The sequence below is a fragment of the Panthera pardus genome, unplaced genomic scaffold (assembly GCF_024362965.1).
Source record: "Panthera pardus isolate Hobbes unplaced genomic scaffold, ASM2436296v1 HiC_scaffold_3, whole genome shotgun sequence".
Taxonomy (NCBI): domain Eukaryota; kingdom Metazoa; phylum Chordata; class Mammalia; order Carnivora; family Felidae; genus Panthera; species Panthera pardus.
Genome location: NW_026526876.1, coordinates 30,801,512 through 30,820,188, shown reverse-complemented (window position 1 = coordinate 30,820,188; position 18,677 = coordinate 30,801,512). Strand labels below are relative to the sequence as shown.

At 55.0% G+C, this 18,677-nt stretch overlaps 2 protein-coding genes and 2 long non-coding RNA genes across 5 annotated transcripts in view; 1 reads left to right on the top strand and 3 right to left on the bottom strand.

Annotated features, from left to right (window-relative positions):
- Nucleotides 1–11: 11 nt before the first annotated feature.
- On the bottom strand, nucleotides 12–14,805 carry LOC109258175 (spermatogenesis-associated protein 21). Of its 2 annotated transcripts, none has more exons than XM_019434793.2 (12): nucleotides 14,783–14,805; nucleotides 7,842–7,896; nucleotides 6,955–7,009; nucleotides 5,788–6,650; nucleotides 3,028–3,252; nucleotides 2,856–2,911; nucleotides 1,861–2,004; nucleotides 1,414–1,485; nucleotides 1,210–1,330; nucleotides 784–962; nucleotides 499–657; nucleotides 12–168 (listed from the first exon to the last, which is right to left on the bottom strand). In XM_019434793.2, the coding sequence occupies exons 1-12, from the start codon at nucleotides 14,793–14,795 to the stop codon at nucleotides 32–34; spliced, it is 2,079 nt and encodes a 692-aa protein (XP_019290338.2). In that variant the 5' UTR covers nucleotides 14,796–14,805; the 3' UTR covers nucleotides 12–31. The 2 variants fall into 2 exon arrangements, with proteins under 2 accessions (XP_019290338.2, XP_019290339.2); XM_019434794.2 differs by having other exon boundaries at nucleotides 2,856–2,908.
- LOC109258177 (uncharacterized) lies at nucleotides 3,469–5,594 on the bottom strand. Its single transcript, XR_002076219.2, has 3 exons — nucleotides 5,555–5,594; nucleotides 5,145–5,199; nucleotides 3,469–3,510 (listed from the first exon to the last, which is right to left on the bottom strand). It is a non-coding gene; the product is annotated as an uncharacterized LOC109258177 (long non-coding RNA).
- On the top strand, nucleotides 6,045–8,787 carry LOC109258178 (uncharacterized). The gene is made up of 3 exons (XR_002076220.2): nucleotides 6,045–6,157; nucleotides 6,330–6,464; nucleotides 8,503–8,787. It is a non-coding gene; the product is annotated as an uncharacterized LOC109258178 (long non-coding RNA).
- Nucleotides 14,806–15,664: 859 nt separating the features above from the next.
- The window catches only part of MAP3K14 (mitogen-activated protein kinase kinase kinase 14), a 43,849-nt gene continuing 40,836 nt past the window's right edge, over nucleotides 15,665–18,677 (bottom strand). Inside the window, exons 15-16 of the mRNA XM_019434791.2 lie at nucleotides 17,681–17,781; nucleotides 15,665–17,345 (exon numbers count right to left, since the gene is read on the bottom strand). Coding sequence (XP_019290336.2) covers nucleotides 17,181–17,345; nucleotides 17,681–17,781 — 266 coding nt within the window. The 3' untranslated portion in view covers nucleotides 15,665–17,180. The remainder of the gene's footprint in view (nucleotides 17,346–17,680; nucleotides 17,782–18,677) is intronic.

Sequence of the window (18,677 nt, the reverse complement as noted above, 5' to 3'; positions counted from 1 at the left end):
CACACGCGGCCTGTTTTTCTCCGCAAACGCTTTACTTGTACACGTTTTTCATAGCAGATTTCTGCAAACAGGCTGGCGAGGGGGAGGAGGGCTGCTTCTGCACTAGAGTTGGGGGCGAGGGAGCCAACTTCGAGGGGCGCACGTGGTCTGCTGGCTGGCCCACGAACTCTGTGGGAGGGCGGAGGGGGGCATGCGGAGGGTCAAGCCGGCAGCTCCCCTTAGAGACTGGATTAGCCTTTCTACCCGCTCAGTCCCATTTCTGCCAGTCCTGCCTCCTACCTGGGCACCCCGCCCCTTTTTCGTAGGCTCCGCCCTACCCTTGGTCACGCCCCCGAGTGATCCCGGATTACTTCTCCGTCTGCCTGGTCCCGGTTTCTTGGGAGTCCAGCTTCCACTCTACTCCTGTCCTCCCCGTGTCGGCACCGCCTCCACTCCGCCTGCCCCGCCCCTCTCCACAGCCCCGCCCCTCTTCGCCCCGCCCCCTTTATCTGCTCTCACCGGCGCTGAGAGACCCTTGGTTGGGCCCAAGCTTGTGGCTGCTGGGCTGGCAGGACTTGAGAAGTCGGACGTTAGGGCGCGGGGCTCGTTTCTGCCTCCTGTTTTCTGGCGGTGTCTGCCTCGCCAAGTTAGGGATCTGAGAGTAGGGGCTGCGCGCACCTGGACCGGGCAAACCGGTAGGAGGAAAAGGAGAGATTAGTCCTGACAGCAGGTCCTGAGTGAGGGTCCCCCTCACCTCCCCGCCCCCCTCGCCTCCAGCGGGTTCCTGCCCGGCCCGGGGCTCACCCGCTTTGTTTAGTCTGTGCAGCGAGAGCTCCAGCTCGTTGCTGGAGAGGCCGCTGAGGCGCGCCGCCTGGCAGAAGAAGGTGAGGCCCCCGGGAGCGCCCGCGGAGCCGCTGTGGTCACGCCACCTGTCCTTCCAGCCTGGGTTCGGCCGCAGAGCCCGCTGCTTCTTGGTGTAGTAGCTTGAAGGAGAGAGTGGGGCAGCCTTCTCGGACACCGCCTCCCCCAGTCCTCTCCATCTCATAGGTGGGGAAACCAAAGCAGGACAGGAAGCCACTTGTCTCTGGCCTGGGGCAAGTTGGGACCCAGGAAACTGACTCAGAATTCAGGGTTCCCGTCTCTGCGGCAGGAACTTCAGGGGACCCCTGCATGGGGCAGAGTCTGCCCCTCCCCAATCCTGGGCCCTGAAGTTGGGGACTCTGTGCCTACCTCATCACTTCCTGCACCGACTTGTGGGGGACAAAGCCCTGGCTCATCAGCTTGAACAGAATCTCTAAGAACAGGGTCTGTAGGCCCTGGGGGTCATAGAACCGGCTGTTCCTCACCTGGCCTGGGAGCAGAGATCATGGGGGAGGGTGAGGAGGAAGCTTCCCCCAGGCCAGGCCATTCTCACCCACTGCCCTTGCTCCTTACCCAAGCACTGAGCCAGGCGGTAGCTGTCGGTAAGGACACCCAGGAAGTCTTTAAAGCTTACAGTTCCATCACCTGGGAAGAGAGAGAGGAGGGGGTCCTGGGGGCGCCTCCCCTGCAGAAGGCCTACACCACATATGCTTTAGGGGCTTGCCTGCAGTTCTTTGTGGACATCAGAGACTCCAGTCCCACTTCTAGCCAAACATCAACCCCAGCTGAATAGGGGAGAAAAATAGTCCTTGCCCTGCGGGGAGCCCCAAGTCAGGATAAGTATTTAACACAGCAGAAGTGTGTAGGGGCTATGAGATAGATGTGTTGATCAGAGCAGGCTTCCTGGAAGAGGGGATTTAAAATAGGACCAGGCCAGGGATTCTGTGGGCAGAGGCGGCAGCCTCCAGGGCTAGAAGCGGGGGAGGGGGAGGACAAGCGGCCAGGGATGGGGGCACCCACCGTCCAGGTCTGCCTGCCGCAGAGCCTCACACATCTCCTGAGGGCTCAGCTGGATACCCACGTATCGCAGGGCAGCTCTCATGCTGCGCATGTCCACAGTGCCTGTCGGGCTGGGGCTGAACAGTTTGAAGATCTCCTGGAACGCTGGGGGCAGGGAGGGAGGCCGGCAGCAAGGTGAACCGCACACGGGGGCCCAGAGATCCACCCACTCCAAGCTCAGAATGGGACTGAATCACTCCAGGCTCGGGTCACTCCAACCCCTGGGGCATGAAAGCATTTAAAGAACAGCAGTGGCTGCTGTGTGTAAAGTCCCCATTCAATTCTCATGTCCCAAACTCATGTTCGGATATGCCTGTGTGAAAAAACATTCAAAACTTATGTCAAAGGTCACACCAGCAGTAGGGGCAAGCCTGGGCTTTGGACCCTGGCAGTCTGGCTCTGGAGCTGGGACGCTCTGGGGCTCCAGGGGCCCTGCTGGGACCCGGCATGCAGCGGGCACTGAAAATTATTGATGGTGAGTAAAATGATTCTGCTTTGAGGGATCCTGCCACTATTAGGGCATGACCTTAGAGGGGGCGTTGGGGTCCCCAAATGTAGAAGTGGTTCCTTCTACCCCTAACCCCACTGCCCCAGACCCCAGGGGGGTGGGGAACTCAGGTTAATTTTTTTCCCTTCCTTTTTCCCAATCTCCTTCCTCCCTTCCTCTTTCCATCTTGTCCATCCATCCATCCATCCATCCACCATCCAAATACCTTTTTATCCACCAATCCATTCCCCCCCCCCACACACCACTGAGCCCTGGAATTGTAGATTAGCCAATTAGACTGGCATTGAAGGACAGTTACAATATGGTCACTAACTTCTCACAGTGACCCCAACCTCTGGAGGAGGCAATCCCTTGCAGTTAGGCTCCAAGCATTCCCTAATTTTCCACACCCCCCCCCCCCCCCCCCCCCCCCCGCCCCACCTCCCGCTCCTAGCTCTGGGGCCCTCACCTGCCAGCTGCCGGGGTGTCATGGGTAGCAGGTTCTCATCTGCACAGCTGCTTCTGCTTCGGGTGGAAGAGGTTGGAAAGGCCTTTACACCTGCTGCAGAGAGATGCCAGGGCCAAGCAGGCCTTGCCCCAGACCCAGCACCCCAGGCCTGGTCTCCAGTCCCTGCCCTTACCTCTGAGACCCAGAACCTGAGCCAGACTGCACCAAACGGGTAGCTGCAAGGCGCTTGCACTCCCTGGCCCTCGGGGAAGCCTGCTCAGCCCCTGTGGCCCTGATGGATGCTGGCTCCACCTGGGTCAGCAGGGCAGTAGGCTGCTGCGGCCTCCCCTTCTGCATCCTGCAGGGCTGCTCCTCTCCTGGGTCTGGTGGGGGCAGTCTTCGAGGCTTCTGTGGAGGCCTTGGAGGCAGGGAGAAGACAGGGCTGAGGGCCCTGCCCACCCACCCGAGTGCTTGGGCGCCAGGGGCCCTGGGACCAGGCCTGCGGGTGCTCAGCTCTACCTCTTTCCAGGACCCGCACACCAGCCTGCTCCCACGGTCCCCTATCTAGAGGATTCTGGGGGCATAGCTTGTACTAGCAGACCCTTTGCCAGCCTTGGTCACCTGTACGTTCTCTGTGCCGACGACGGGGCTCTTTTGGTCTTCTGCCTTCTGCTGCCTGAAAGGCAGAGTCACAGGGTCTGAGGCTGGTCCAGCGCCCCAGGCCCGCCGCCCCCAAGCTGGCTTTGGGGTGAACTTTAACATCTTTAGACAGGCGTGCGCTCTCTCCCTCACCACAAACCAGCTTCTCTTTGCTGGGGAACCTGCTGCTTTACTCTTTTGCGTCTCTGCCCAGATTAAGGCATCTGAGTTTGCGACTCCACTCCAGAAGCTAACACAGGCTGGCAGAGGCCCAGGGAGAAGCAGGCCTCAGAGTCCCAAAGTCAGGGCATGGGAAGGAGGAGGATAGTCCAAGGTGGGGCCGTGGCCCACCTTAACCCAGGTTCCCCGGAGGGAGGGATCTCCTCCTCCAAACTATGCAAGTTTACAAACCACAGTTTACAGATACTCCAGGAAGATGCAGCCCAACGGTCACGTGACACTTCGGCCCAGCCCCTCCCCAGATACCTCTGCATCTTCTCTTTCTTCCTCTTTCCAGTCTTCTGCCCGCACCCCTCCCCTCCTCTGGCCCTGGCCCATTCCCAACTGTTCACTCCTTCCTAATCGCACCCTCCTAGGCCCTGGGCACTCCCCTACTTGGCCCCCCCTCAAGGCAGGGCAGGCTCTTGAGGGCCTGCAAGCCTGGGCTTTCACCTGACAGGAGCCTTGGCATCAGCAGGTCTGGAGTCTGACCAGGGCCCCAGCTATGGCTCCGCCTCTCCCTTCCCTTTCTCCCTGACTGCCCTTTTCACGCCCATGTCCTTCCCCACATTCTGAATTCCCTTCCCTCCTTTGCTGCCATCTCGCCTCTTCCAGACGCTTCCCCACATTACCTGTCCTCCCCAACGTGGGGAGGCTTGTGCATTTGTGTGTGTATTTATTGCGTGTGTCTGGCTCACAGGCCTGTGCGTGTATGTGTGCTTGTGCACACGGCATGCGTGGGACTGTCCGTGGGCGGATGTACGGATGTGCGTGCCTGTGTGATGTTAGGGGTCAGCGGATGGGGGTGCGTGTGTGTGTGTGTGTGTGTCTGGACCGCATGAGGAGGTGCGCCATTACGTACGGGCTCTCCCCTACATTTTGAGACACCTCCAGCTCAAGGCTGTGGCCCTGGACGGCCAGTCCTTTGGCTGCTCTCTTCCCTTCCTTTGAGCCCCTGGACACCATCCCTTCCCCGAGCAGGAAGAACTCCTTTCAGACTCACCTCCTCACCTGCCCAGCCCACCTCCAGGAGGCTCTCTCCTAAGATGATCCCATCATGCCCCCGCCTCTAGGCCAAGAGGAAGCCCCACATCATGACCTAAGAAGCCCGAAGCCTCAGAGAGGGCACCGAGGCCTCCCTGAGACTGGTCATGAGTCTCTGCTGACCAGCTGAGAGCTCTGGACAGGTGTGAGTGAGGTGAAACAACCCGTGGGGAGTGAGTAGGGGCCAAATAGGGCTGGCAGAGCCCTTGGGGGTGGGTTGGGCAGGTGGGGCTAGGGTAGCTAAAAAAAGGGGGAGGGTGGCATCCTTAAAAAATCGAGACTGGGACGCCGCGGCTGGGTGAGCTCACTAGTCCGGGAGTGTTTGCACAAAAAGTCTGAGCCGGGGGCAGCACTGGAGGCTTTACTGGTTTTGTCTAGTCATTTCTCTGGGGAAGAGGGGGACGACACCTTAAAATGGATTTTCAGCAATAATGGACTCCCTTTCCTGGTTCCTGGCAGTGAGCTGCAACGTAAAAGAGAAAATGTCACTTGGGGCCCAGTGGGAAGGTCCGGGAGAGGGGTGATCCCAGAGGCCTCTGCGAGGAGGGCCCTGGGGGTAAGAGGGCCTCTTCCTGCTGCGCGCTGATGGGCAGCTGACCTTCTGTTGTGTCTGTTTGTCACCGGGAAGAAAGGGGTGCTGGAGAACCCTGTTCCCTCACATTCCAGTCCACGGTGTGTCCCGGGCCCAGGGCCATCAGGTTCTCAGCAGGGCAGATGCTAGCCTGAGCATTTCTGACGAGGGTGACCAAACTTCCTAATGCTAGAATGGGCCTTCCCATTTCGAGCCCGGGTCCTTGCCCGAGCCCAGGAATGCTCACCCTCCATGATCCCCAGGCCTCCTCCAGCCCTGGCCTTGGCACTTCGCCTCAGTCCACCGGAACCCTGTTTCCAGCAGCCTTTATGAGGCCACTGAGATTGCGACATCACAGGCCACCCCATCCCCTCCCCCAGCCCCTCATTCCACTTTCCCAGCTGTGTGAAGAGTGGGCCCACCCACACGTCCTAGCCCACACCCTGCTCTTTTGGGGAGCTGTGGGCCAGCCTCGCTTACTCTTCCACGGCTCCTTGAGGCGGAGGGGATATGGTCGGTGCCTGGAGGAGCTTCACTTCCCCCTCGATGGTGGCCCTCTTGACCCCCGGCTTGTTGAAGTCAAGGTAAGAGTGGGGGAAGCTCTTGTCTTCCTGCTTCCAAGCTTTCTGTGGCTCCCCTGCTTCAAGTGGTTTCTCTAGCCATTCCTTAGCGAGCTCTTCCTTCTCCGGCTGGTCCACGGCCGGTGGCACGGCAGGATCTGTAGAAGGCGCCTCGGCCTTCTGTGGTGGAGCTTTGATCACATGCTCCAATTTGGGCAAGTCCATATTGCTGGAGGAGGCCACGGCCAAGGAAGATGCAAAGTTGATCAGCTCTGCCAGGCCAATGGCTGGTGAGGGACTGGGGGAGGCCGGGTGGGGATCCGGTGGCTGCTGGGCGTCTGCGGCCGGAGGAGCTGGCTGGGCGTGGGGGCTCTGGAGCTGCTGCTTGGAGCACGTGGCGTCCTTGAGGTTGGACTGCTGGTCCTGATGGCTGGTGGCCTTACCTGTACTCTTCTTGTCCAGCTGCCTGCCGACCGCCTGTTGCAGGCTGTGTTCGGAAGCCTGGATGAGTTTGTCTGCCCAGAAGAGGTGCTTGGAGGTCTGCACGCAGATGGAGCGATGCTTGGCGGACGCCCTGCCCTCCTCGGCAGCACTCAGGTAGCTGGAATTGGACCTCACGCTCCACTGGCTGATGTCCTGCTGCGGGAAGGGCTGGAGGAACTCTGTCCTATACTCCTGCTGCTCAGGGTCCTTGGGCTTTGGCTCGGGCTCCAGCTCCACTTTTGGCTTAAGGTACAGGTCCTCTTTCTGCACGGGCTTCAGTTCTAGCAAATCTTTCTCCGGCTGAAACATTTCAAATGAAGCCGGGGAGGCCCCTGGCCCTGAGGTCCTCCCTGGCGCCAATTCCCTGCCCCCCTCTCCTGCCTTCCTCCCTACACTGCCCTACCCCCTCCCTGCTTGCTTCCCCCCCCTACACGTGCAACTTTGCAGAGACCTCCCTGGGGCGGGGAGGCGGGAGGGTGGCTGTGCGTGAGCGTGCCCTGTCCAGGGTCCCAGACTTGTCGGGGATTTGGGGAAGACGGGCCTTAAAGAATCCTGCCCCTTACCTACCGCCTCCCCATAAGAGGTGCCCCAGGCCCACTGTTACCTCAGTCTCCTCTTTTTCTTGTGCCAGCTGGAACTGGTGTTGGGTTATGGTGCCCCTACGACGGAAGGAGACAGAGTGGATGACAGGCCTCCGTGGGGTGGGTGGGATGCTTTAGGAGGATGGAGGTCTCTGGGGGCCTCAAGGCCCCCGGCCTCGCCCCCTGGCAAGATGGCTCCGGCACATCCACTCCCCTCACTGTCCCTGCATCCACTGGAGAGCTATTTTCAGACATTAGTGGGTTTAGGAAGTGCCTGGAGAGCTTGTCAGGTTGCCCCCTGCCCCAAAGAGGGACCCCAGTCAGTTGGAGGTGAGGCCCAGGAGGCTTCATTTTAACCAAGTGTTCCAGTGAGTCAGTGTGGCCAGTGCCCAGAGGCTGGCTCCCTATAGAAGGAGAAGCTCAAGGATAATGCCCTCCTCCTGGCAGATCTGAAAGGCAGAGGGGTGTGTGTGTGTGTGTGTGTGTGTGTGTGCGCGCGTGTGTAGGATCCCCTCAGTTCTTGTTGGAAGTTTGCTGCCATCTGGGCCCCTGCCCTCAGTGCTCAACCACAGGGACTCCTTCTCCTTCTTCGGGCATCTGCCCACCCTCACCTCAGGTAGCTCTGTCCTCAGAGCAAGGCAGTGAGAAGGCATCAGTCCCTCCATGTCCCCCCGTGTGCCCCGCCACCCCTCAGTCCTTCACTAATGTCAGGGGCTGGAGGCAGAAGAAGAAGCGGGGGTGGTAGGACTCCCCCCACGACCTTTTGGCCTGGATACTGCCCCTGGGGAGATTTTGGAAAGAAGCCAGATGGAGGGAGATCCCGGCTTGGGGGGGCGTAGTATACGAAGACTTGGCGGTGGTGGCAGGGGTAAGGGTTGGTGGTCCCGGAGGGTGGGGGACTGGCTCTCACTGCGTCTCCACAATGTCCACTGACTCCTTGCCACAGCAGGGAAATCCATTGGCACCTGGCAGGGAGAAGGAAGTGAGGGCAGGGGAGCTGCAAGCGGGGACAGTCCCAGGGCAGGGGGTGGGGGGCAGTCTGGAGTCCAGGCAGGTGTCTGCCTCCCTCCCTGTCCCCCATCTCAGCCCATTCACTCTCTCCTCTCCCGTCCTGCCCCTCGGCTCCCTGCTCTCCCTACCAAGGTCACCAGCCCCACGCCCCACATTTGCTCCCCTCCACACCCGAATCTGCCTTTCCTGCAGCTCTCCCTGATCCATCACCGTCCTTCACGAGGCTGCCCGGGCATTGTGTGGGGGCACGTTCTCTGCTTTATCTCAATTGATTCAACAAAAAATGAGAAGAGGTTCATTGGCCCAGGGTCCCTCAGCTGATAGTTGCTGATGTCAGGAACTGGATGCAGATTTGACTCCAGAAACTCTCAACTCCTCTGTCCTGCATACTTTCCTACCCAGGAGCCTGTAACTGCGTGGGACCCCCCCGAGAACCTTCCTCGTCTCCCTCCATTCCTGCTCCTCTGCCCCCTTTTCTCCACTCTCTCTGGCCAGGCTTCAGATCTGGCGCTCACCCTAATCCTGGCCTCTCCTACCCTGAAGCCCTTTCTCTCCTCCAGGCTCCTCACTCCATCACATTCTGGGGTCACCCACCCCCCCACTGCAGGCCGAGGTTCTCATCCTAGGGATTTGATCTGAAGTGATGCTGACAGCTATTTGGTTTCTGGGTTCCGATCACCTCCTACAGAAGAGGCTGAGCAACGCTTTGGGGAAGGTTCCCCCACCCCAGTCATTTCCCTGGAGGCTCGCATCTTTTATGGAGGAAGCTTGTTTTTCATCCTCTGGGGGGTAGGGGCACCAGGCTGTCCCATTCTCTGCTCCCCCGGGTAGTAGATGGGGGTTGATGGTGGAGTTGTCATGGCAGCGGGAAAGCTGGGTCCCCCCCCCCCCCGAGCCTGGAGTGTGGCAGGAAATGATGACCTTGGCTCTGGCCGAGAAGAATTGCTCCCAAGATTATATCCAAAGGATCAGAATGTGCATGGCTTCTTCCTAAGAGATGTAGAGGTTGGTTCTGTGACTGGGATTTGGGCGCATCCATGTTCCTTCTGGGCCTGGGCATCGCTTTGGATCACCTGCGTGGCCGGGCTAGGAGTGTACTGCCACAGAGGGGCTCCCAAGAGCCAGCTCAGTGGTCTCTTCCACATCTTGCACCAATTCAACGGCCACGTTCCCTTAGCTTCCTCCCCACGTCTCCGTTTCCAACTCCACCTGACCCCAGTGCTGCTGTTCTCCAGGCCTCTCACCTCAGAACCTTTGCTCGCCCTACAAAATTTCCCTGGACAATCTAATCAACAGCCGCAGCCTAAACCGTTCCACGAACAACAACTGGGGTGTGGCTAGGAAGCGAAAGTGTTATGGTGTGAACCTCACAGCAGCTCTGGGGGTTGGAAACAAAATTCTGAGGTTGGCTCAACTTGGGACCTCTGTGCCCAACTTGGGAATGTTCTATTAGGGATTCAGGTGACATTCTGTAGTATGTGAAATAATTTCAATTTCCAACTGCTGGTTGCTAGTATATAGAAATGTATACCTTGTAACCACCTGGCTGGCTCGGTTGGTAGAGCATGTGACTCTTGATCTTGGGTCCTTGGTTTAAGCCCCATGATGGGCATAGAGATTACTTTCAATGTGTGTGACACAAGACGGTTTTACTTCTTCCTTCCCAAATTGGATGTGTCTTATTTCCTTTTTCTGCTTTACTGTACTGAGAACAATGTTCTGTACAATGCTGAATAAAATTGAGAGTGGACACCCTTGCTTTGTTCCTGACCTTGGGGAGAAAGCCTTCAGTATTTAAGTATACTGTTATACTTAAGTATAACGTTAGCTGTAGCTTTTCTCATAGATGCTCTTTATCAGGTTGAGGAAGCTCCCGTCTATTTCTAGTTCACTTAGTTTTTAATTAGGAAGAGAGGTCAGATTTTGCCTGATGGTTTTTCTGCATTTATTGAGATCATTATATGGTTTCTCTTTTGTATATCTTTCTTTTCTTTTCTTTCTTTCTGTTCCTTCCTTCCTTCTTTCCTTTTCTTCTTTCTTTCTTTCTTTCTTTCTAGTAATCTCTGCACCCAATGGGGGGCTTGAACTCATGACCCCAAGATCAAGAGTTGCATGCTTTTCTGACTGGGCCAGCCAGGCGCTCCTGTTTTTCTTTCATAGTCTGTTAGTATATTATTCGTTATATATAACATGTTATAGCATATGAACAATGTTATATTTTATTCTGTTAATAATTCTTTTATATTCTGTTTATGGTGAAATAAATTAATTTTTTAATGTTAAAATCAACCTTGCATTCCTGAGATAAATCTCATTTGGTCACAGTGTATTATCATTTTATACATTGTTGAATTTGATTTGCTTACTTAAATTTATTTATTTAAGTAATCTCTACACCCCATGCAGGGCTCAGACTCATGACGTTGAGATCAAGTGTTGCATGTTTTGACTGAGCCAGCCAGGCTCCCCTGCTTTGCTTTTTAAAAGAAATTTCTCATGAGGTTCATGAAATATATTGGTATATAATTTTCTTATATCGTCAGGTTTTGGTATTAGAATAATGTTGGCCTCATAGAATGAGTTGGGAAGTATTCTGTATTCAATTTTCTGGAAGAGTCTGTATAAAATTCGTATTCTTTCTTTCTTGCATTTGGTAGAATTCACAGGTGAAGCTTGTGAATATCGGCCTGGAGTTTCCTTGTCCGTTTCATCTAAGTTGGCAAATTTATTGGCATGAGGTGTTCATAATATTCTTTATTGTCCTTTTCGTATCTGTAGATTCTGTAGTGATGTCACCTTTTTCATTTCTCATATTGGTAACTTTTGTCTTCTTTCTTTTTGTCCTGTTCAGTTTGGCTAGAGATTTATCAGTTTTGTTGATCTTCTTGAACTGGACAGAGATATATCTGGTTCCTAACTGATCATCCTAAATTGATATCTGCCTGGCAATCACTCCTGCAGTCACAGGTTCCCAATCAGCTTTTCGTGATTTCACTCTTAAACATGAACAGTCAAGCATCATCAGACATTTGACGAAGCTACCCATATGCAATTGACAGAGAAAGAGAAAAGGTGATTCTAGAAGACCAGAGGTTATTTGGGAGACAGAAAGGAGCTTTAAAAGTATTCTAAAATCTTAAGAGATTCTGAGATGTACATATTCAACAATATACGTTGCAACCAAAAAGCAAGAATAGGATGCTATTAAAAAAGAATTAGGAAAAGAGCTTTTGGCAAAAAGAATCAGAAAATAAAACAAAATCTTCACAGAAAGTAGAACCAAAATATCCCAGAAAGTGGAACCAAAATATCAAGTGAGAGAAAAGGACCAAGAGACAGTCCAATTCTGAGTCATAATAAAAAGGAGATCCAGAAAGAATAGAGAATATAGAAAAGAAAAATCAAAATTTCTCTGAACTGAGTGATGTCATTGGCTTAAAAGGGTTCAGTGAATGCCCAGCACTAGACATATCAAAAGATCCTTGCTGTGAAAGTTCATTGCACTGGGAACAAGGAATTCTTAAATGCTTCTAAAGTGGAAAAACCAGTCACCTACAAGGGGAGGGGAACTGATTATATAGGCGGCAGAGTTAACAACAATGGTTGCCTTTAAAATTCTGAGGAAAATGTTTTTTAACCTACAGTTTTTTAAAAATTTAATTTATTTTGAGAGAGAGAGGGAGAGACGAAGAGAATCCTGAGCAGTCTCCAAGCGCAGAGCCTGATGCGGGGCTCAAACCCACGAACCATGAAATCATGACCTGGAGTCAAATTCAAGAGTCGATTAACTGAGCCACTCCAAGTGCCCCTAATCTATAGTTTTATATCCAGCCAACTTATCATTTCAGACATGGAAGGACTCAGGAAATTTGCTTCCTCTTTTTTTAGGAAGTTATTTGAGAATGTGCTAAAACAAAATACAGGTGTAAAACAAGAGACCTAGGAAGGAAATAGTGTGTCCACCCAAGGAAAGCAGCTAAGTCCTAGGAATGTTAACTGTACAGAGGCAAGAAGATGAAGGGTTTGGGGCAGTAGATTTCTGAAATCAAGAAAATCTTCTAGAATAGTTGACTAGATGTAGAGGTTGGTAAAAACTAAGACTATGATACACCAAAGAATATAAGCAAAGGCAACTAGAAACTCCAAGAAAAACAAAAAATTGTATGAGAAAGAAAAGGTCATTGTAGCACCTTTCCTGGTTCTGCAGTAAACAGTAGTTACGTAGTCACAATAACGTAAGTCCTGTTTACTAATTTTCAACCCTCAGAAGCAACATATAAATAAAATTTGGAAAACATATTTGTGGCTATAGGGCAGTGTAAATGCTACCAACCTTGATATTGAAAAAGTAAAAATACAGGTTAGAGACACTGGGAGGTGAAAGGCAGGGAGGAAAGCTGAAGGGAAAGGCAGGGGCACTAAGAACATCTTACTATGTGTGATATCAAAAGATACTGTCTACAGTGATAAAAAATAAATATAGGAGTATATTAAACTTACAAAGGCATCAGCAGATCTAAAAATAATGTTGGGAGGATGGGGGCAGGTGGATCCATTAGAGCAGGAAGGTGATAATGTCTAGCACTGATCAAGAAAGAGTCTGGAAGTTTGTAGAAAGATAAGAAGGCAATTAGGCAGAAAAACAGTTCAAATGAAACAACTGTGGGTGCTTCATGAGACCGGGGGTGTGCTATAGGGAATACTTGCTTTTCATCACTGAATAAGCTCTTCAGTACTATTTAATATTATGCACGTGCTAAGGGCCACGCAGTGTTCTAGGGGATACAGTGATGAACATCCAGTCTCTGCCTTCTGGAGCTTTCAAGTCCGTGGCTTAGACCACAGGAAACCCTCCAATCTCTATTTCTTATTCCCTCTTCTCCTGAGCTCTCAACTCAAATTCCAGTTACCGATCGCACATTTCTCCCTAAGGGGACCTCTCCCTTGTCAGAGCCTTAGATATCTCCTGTCTCCGAAATGTCCCTTGTTTTCTGTTGAGATGACGCTCGGGGCTTACTGCTTCCTGGAGACCTTCAGGACTCCACCCCGCGGCCTCTCTTCCAGTCTCGCTTGCCCTGCCCCTGCAGACCTCTGAGCGCAGGACCTCTTGCTGACCCTTCATTAGAGATGGGCAGAGTGTGTGGGCGGCCCACTTTGATTCTTTGATGCCCCCGCACACAGAGTCTGCAAGGTGGATGGTCAGCCGAAGTCTGCGCGAAGAAATGCATTCCTCATCCCTCTCGCCCTGCCAAACCACGTGGCCTGTCCTCTATTTGTTCACAAGGTGACACCCTGCGTGTCCCGACTCTAGTGTGGCCGACACAGTTCTGCCTGCCTGACCCGTCTTCTTTCCCAATCACTCAACTCCTGATAAGCCCCTCTCCCCGATAATCCTTCAAACTTTCGCCCAAATTAGAAACCTGGGTTATTTGTGACCCCCTCCCCCCTCCCTCCCCCAGTTTCTGACCTCCCTACTTCTGACGTTGACCTTGTGCATGTCCCTTTCTCCACCCCCACTGCCTCTCCTCAGCTCCCAACACCAAAGTCAACACAAACCTAGCAATTACTACCCACTGACACTCCATGTTGAGTGCTTCCCGTATGTTCTATCCTCACAGCCACTCTAGGCTCAAGCGGCCGTGACTCTCCCTTTCACAGATGAGGAAACTGCACAAGCCACACAGCTGTTAAGAGCAGCACCATGACCTGACCCTGGGTCTGACTGGCTCCAAAGCCCACGAGGCCCACCACGGTGTTTTTTGCCATCTCTTTAGGCTTCTAGTTGGAGCACTGCAGCCACATTTCCCTCCAGCTCGGGCTTCTTAAAGACCCCAGAGCGAGCCCGCAGCGCCACACCTGCCTTCGGTCCCATCCAGACTGCAGGGTGGCTTCAAAGATCCTGTGTCGTCTGACCTCTGCTCTCTTTTGGCATCTCCTGGTATCCAGCCCCAAAGCCCGCTCCCCCAGAGCACAGCAAGCAGGCCCTTTTGTGCCTGAGTGCCTTTGCACAGGCTACTTCAGATACCAAGAAAGTCTCTCTTCTGGAAAAATCCTACTCACTCCTGACAGGCCAACTCACCTCTCCTGAGTCCTCTTCTCTGTGACACACCTAGCTGTCTAACCCACATTTTAATTTTTAGTGAACTCATCAGACTCAGGGCCTAACACAAAGGCTGAAGGGGGTGCCGTAAATGTCACAGGAGTGATTTAAGGTGTCTGCATCAATTTGTTACTCCACAAGTTTGGAAAGGGGAAAAGCTCTCTGGTTGTTGGCTCTTGGCACATTTTTAATGCTGGCCCGTGTCCTCCTGGGAGAGAAGGTCCCAAGAAGGCCCCCATTTCAGTGGAAACCGCTTTGCCCGTTGGTACAGAGAAGAGTGCAAAGGACAAAGGAGGCGCTCAGTATCTGTTGAAGCCCACTGCTTCTCCCTGCAAAGGCTCCAATCATCAGGAACGACTGAAAGGGATTTTAGGGTCATCAGCAGTTTGGGATAATTCGTGAGTTGTTTCCTGGGCACAAGGCCACTCTTGGCGTGTGCCCAGAACCCCTTCAAGATTCTGCTGAATGTGGCCTGTACTCCCAGGTGCGCATGTGAGCCCTGGGGCACAAGCTTGTGCACCTCGCAAGGCCCAGGCCGGGCGTGGTAGTCAGAGGGCGGAAGACTGTCGGCTGGGGTCTACCTTCCTTCTAGGCTGTCCCGGGCTTTGGGGGCAGGGGGGAGGGGCCCCGGGCCGAATCCCCGCCTCTGCTCCGCGCCCCGCCCCTACCCCTTTCCCCGCCCCGCCCGCCTGGAAAAATCCCTCGGCGCCCGGCCCAGCCGCGCGCCAGCCAACTCCCACCTGTCACCCCCATGCTGACCGAGGCTCTGTCGGGGAGGCGGGGAGGGGGCTGCTGGTTGCTGCCCCTCCGCCTCCAGTGAGCTCTTGGGTTGGGGGTTGGAGGGGGGGGGGCGCCGGCGCCTGTGATGTCGCCGCCTCTGTGACGTCCCTGCCGCGACCCTCCCGCGGACAGGGAACAGCGCTCAGGATTCCCGGCTCACGGGCGGGGCGGCCCTTGGGAGGTGTCCTCCGGAGAAGACTGTCCCACCCCCGCAGCCCCAGCCCTCTCCAAAGACGCAAGACTGACTGCTTGGCTCTTCCCAGCAGTCCCAGAGAGGGCCGCGACCGGTAAGCTTGGATGGCCTTTGCACCTGCCTGGGGCATGCGCACATACTTGAGCAAGGATTCCGGGGGTGTGCAGCCAGATTTGACAAGGCACCATGTGCTCAGGGCGGCCTGGGGTGTGGGGGGAGGGTGGGTGGAATTCATCCTCAGACAGGAGCCCACTCCTGGCAAGTCAACTCTGGTCACTCAGGGCTGGGAGTCTAGGCTGGCTCCCGGTTCTGTTCCCTGGAAGCCAGGCCTCAGGGACAGGAGTGGGTGGGGCAGTCTTTGTTCTGGGCTCCTGGTCCCCCCCCCCCCCCCCCCCAGGCCAGGGGCTTCCCTACTGCCACCAGGTGGGGCATCTTGCCTAACTGGTCTGAATAGATAGGCCAAAAGGAGGCCTGGAAGCTCCCACTGGGAGGGGGAAGGGGGAAGAGTGACCTCGCTCAAGGGTTGAAAACAGTCCTTGCCCACAATAAAGGGCAGACCTGGGAAGATCCCACCAAGAAGGCAAAGGGAGGCAGCTGTTAGGATCTGTAAGTAGGCAGGTGAGAGTGGGGACAGCCACGGCCTAACACGTTTGTCGTCACCCCAAACTTTATTGCTTACAAAGAATTCTCTACAACCTGAACTCTGCAGTAACAAGGCTGGAGATCTTCACGTCCTGGGGGCTGGGGGTCCCTCCATGGGGAGGAGAATGGCTCGATGTGGATAGCTGGACAGACGCCGCCTTGGCAAGACACGGGGACGAGCTTCTCCCAAGGAGGGATCTCAGGGGCCACCCCTCACCCCCGGAAGCAGAGGCTGGCAGGCCCCCACACAATGATTCACAGTTGATTAATGCTACATGAGTCCTGATCAGCACCCCCACTGAAGAAAAGACAGGGCTGGGGCAACGGGGTGGGGGGTGGGGCTCATCTTAAAGAAAAACGGAGGTTTGAGGGGTCGTGCGCGTAAAGACAGGTCAAGACTTGAATCCCTTCACCCCATCTCCTGGCCTGCTTTTGCGCGTGCAGAGCCACTGACCTGCCCTCCTGGAGGGCAGCCGTGAAAGTGCTTTGAGGTCATCAGAGTGCAAAGTGCAGTTGGCAGTTGTCCCTGGACGAGGGGCAGGGCGGGGCTGGTGTGAGTGTGATGCCGGGGCTGTGTCTCAGGAAGCTGGTGTGCATGATGTTCCAAGCCGTGGCCGGGAGGAACGGGGGGTGGGGGTGGGGTGGATGGGGGGGGGGTGCCTGCGGCTGCTGCTTTCTCACACATCTGCCACACCCCAGCTCCAGACGGCTCCTGCCGGGTAGGGCTCCCGTTGCCCTTCACTTTGACAGATGAGGGGGCTGAGTGCCAGCCAGTCGGGAGCAGTGCTGGGGCTCAGAGCCTGCGGCTCTGGGGAAGACTGGTGGCCGGCAGCAAAGGGACATGTGCTTGGGGACTGAGAACCATTTCACTTAAGACACCTCTGGTCCTTGGCTGAAGCGCAGTTCGGCTCAGGACCTGTGCTGCAACAACATGATGAGCATGTTCTCCCTGGGAGACTTCCAGTGTCCGGCCTCCCTCCCTCCCTGACTCTGGCAGAAAAGTTGCTAGGTCTAAAAGGGGGTTCGATGGCCAGGCAAGGGGGTCAGAGGGCTCCCCGTTAATCCGGGGGTGGGTACGCCTGCCGTCCCGCTCCTGCATTGGACCTGGGTGTGGGTCCTGGGACACTCGACACCCTGACACCTGCTTGGAGGCCGAGGGGCTCGCCCACCTCTCCCTGACCCAGGCCGGAAGCTGCTCTATCCTGATTGCCAGCAAGTGGTCACTGATCTAAGCAGGTCAGGCCAGCTTGTTTGGACCAGAGCAGAGAAGACCCTTTTGGCTCCCCATGGGGAGCGGCCTCCTGCCTCCCTCCTCCTCCTCACGTGGGCACCGGGCGTTCTCTTGGCAGGGTCAGGCAGGACACAGCAGATCCTGGGAGGCATTCTGCTCACCCCTAGTCCCACCAATGAGCCACAGGGTGGCGGGTCCCCGGGAGCAGGCTGAGCCCGTGTGTCGGGGGCGGCACTGACACCAAGAAGGCAGGCCGCTTCTGGTGGAGCGGAGCCAGTGGTGGAAGGCTGGGTTAGGGCCTGTTCTCCAGGTGGCCATGCTTGACCCTCCAGCTCCAGGCAAAGCTGCCATCAGGGGCCAGGGTGCACTGCAGGTCAATGCCCGAGTCTGGCACCTCCATGTCATAGCGCACGGGCCGCCCGTCCTTGGTCACCAAGCTGAAGGCTGCGGCTGGGATCTGGGGGCAGAGCAAACCAGCAGGCCTGAGACTGCAGCATGGGGTTTGGGGGCTGCCCAGAAGTGCAAAGCGGAGGTCTCTCTCCAGCCAGGTGGGTTGTCCCGAAGGCATACCCTTGCCTTTCTTTCTGGAGAATCTCAACCAGCCCAAGGGTACGTCCTGGGGACCCCTCAGTCACCACCGCGGGGCTTGCCCTGAGCCCTTGGGGGATAACCGAAGTCAACTATTCCCTACAGTGCCATTTCTACTTATTCAAAAGCCTTCCCCCTGGAGGGCTGGGCCAGGTACACTGACTTCTGGGACTCTGCCTCTTAAGTGTGCACCTGTCCCCTTACCTGGCTGCTGATGCCAGTTGCGATGTCCCCCACCTTGACCCGGTGAAACTCCCGGATGTGCAGGTGTTCGCCGTTGAGAGACTGTATTTGGATTTTCACACCTAGAAGGCAGGCAAGGTGACCATCAGGAGAGTGGCTGCTGGCTCTCTGTAAGGAGCCCCACGGAGAGGGACGCAGGATGGCTGTGAGGAAGCCGATGTGACATTTAGGCTGGAGTGGCCCTAATGTTCTACGCCTGCTAGCTCTTCCTGGTAATTTTCTGTCAACGTCTAGAATTTGGCCTGCACAATGCAAAGAGCTAAGGTTGGCTCTTATGGGGAACTAGTATTCCAACCTGCACACAAAGCAAAAAGGAAGTGGAAACAGAGACTCTTAAATTAGATTGCGGGCAACTTAGGCTGTAATGTCCCCTCAGTTGGGACAGCCGTCGGCCAGGCCACGGGGGCTTGATGCCATGTGTCACACCGGCCCTGGTAAGAGTGGGAGCTGATGAAACCCTCGTTCTATCAAAATCACGACATAGCCTACGCAGCCACCCTTGAAAACAAGTCCATGTATGTTTTCTTTCTCGTCTTAATGACTTTAAATCCCAGAGGAGGATCCCAGCAAACTTGTTGCGGAGTTCTCGATCAAAATGCTCACGAGGTCGGGGCACCTGGGTGGCTTAGTCGGTTAAGCGGCCGACTTCGGCTCAGGTCATGATCTCCCGGTTCGTGAGCCCCATGTCGGGCTCTCTGCCGACAGCCCAGAGCCTGAAGCCTACTTTGGATTCTGTGTCTCCCTCTCTCTCTCTGCCCCCCTGCCACCTGTGCTCTCTCTCTCTCAAAAATTATAAATAAACATTAAAAAAATTTTTTTTTTTTAAATGCTCATAAGGCCTCGTTCCTCCTGTTCCCCTTGGAAGGCATTATTTACTTCTTGACGCTAGGCCAGGAGAGACCGCTCCGTGCCCCACAGTAGGGGCCTTCTAGAACTCCATCGGCAACCCATGAGGGGC

What these genes read in the sequence shown, in the direction of transcription:
- LOC109258175 (XM_019434793.2), bottom strand. An exon ending in CCTCAAGGAGCCGTGGAAGA is followed by an intron (nt 3,253 to 5,787) that starts GTAAGCGAGGCT and finishes CCTGCCTCCAAG; the next exon opens with GCCTCCACAGAAGCCTCGAA. An exon ending in GACACCCCGGCAGCTGGCAG is followed by an intron (nt 2,005 to 2,855) that starts GTGAGGGCCCCA and finishes CCCTGCCCCCAG; the next exon opens with CGTTCCAGGAGATCTTCAAA.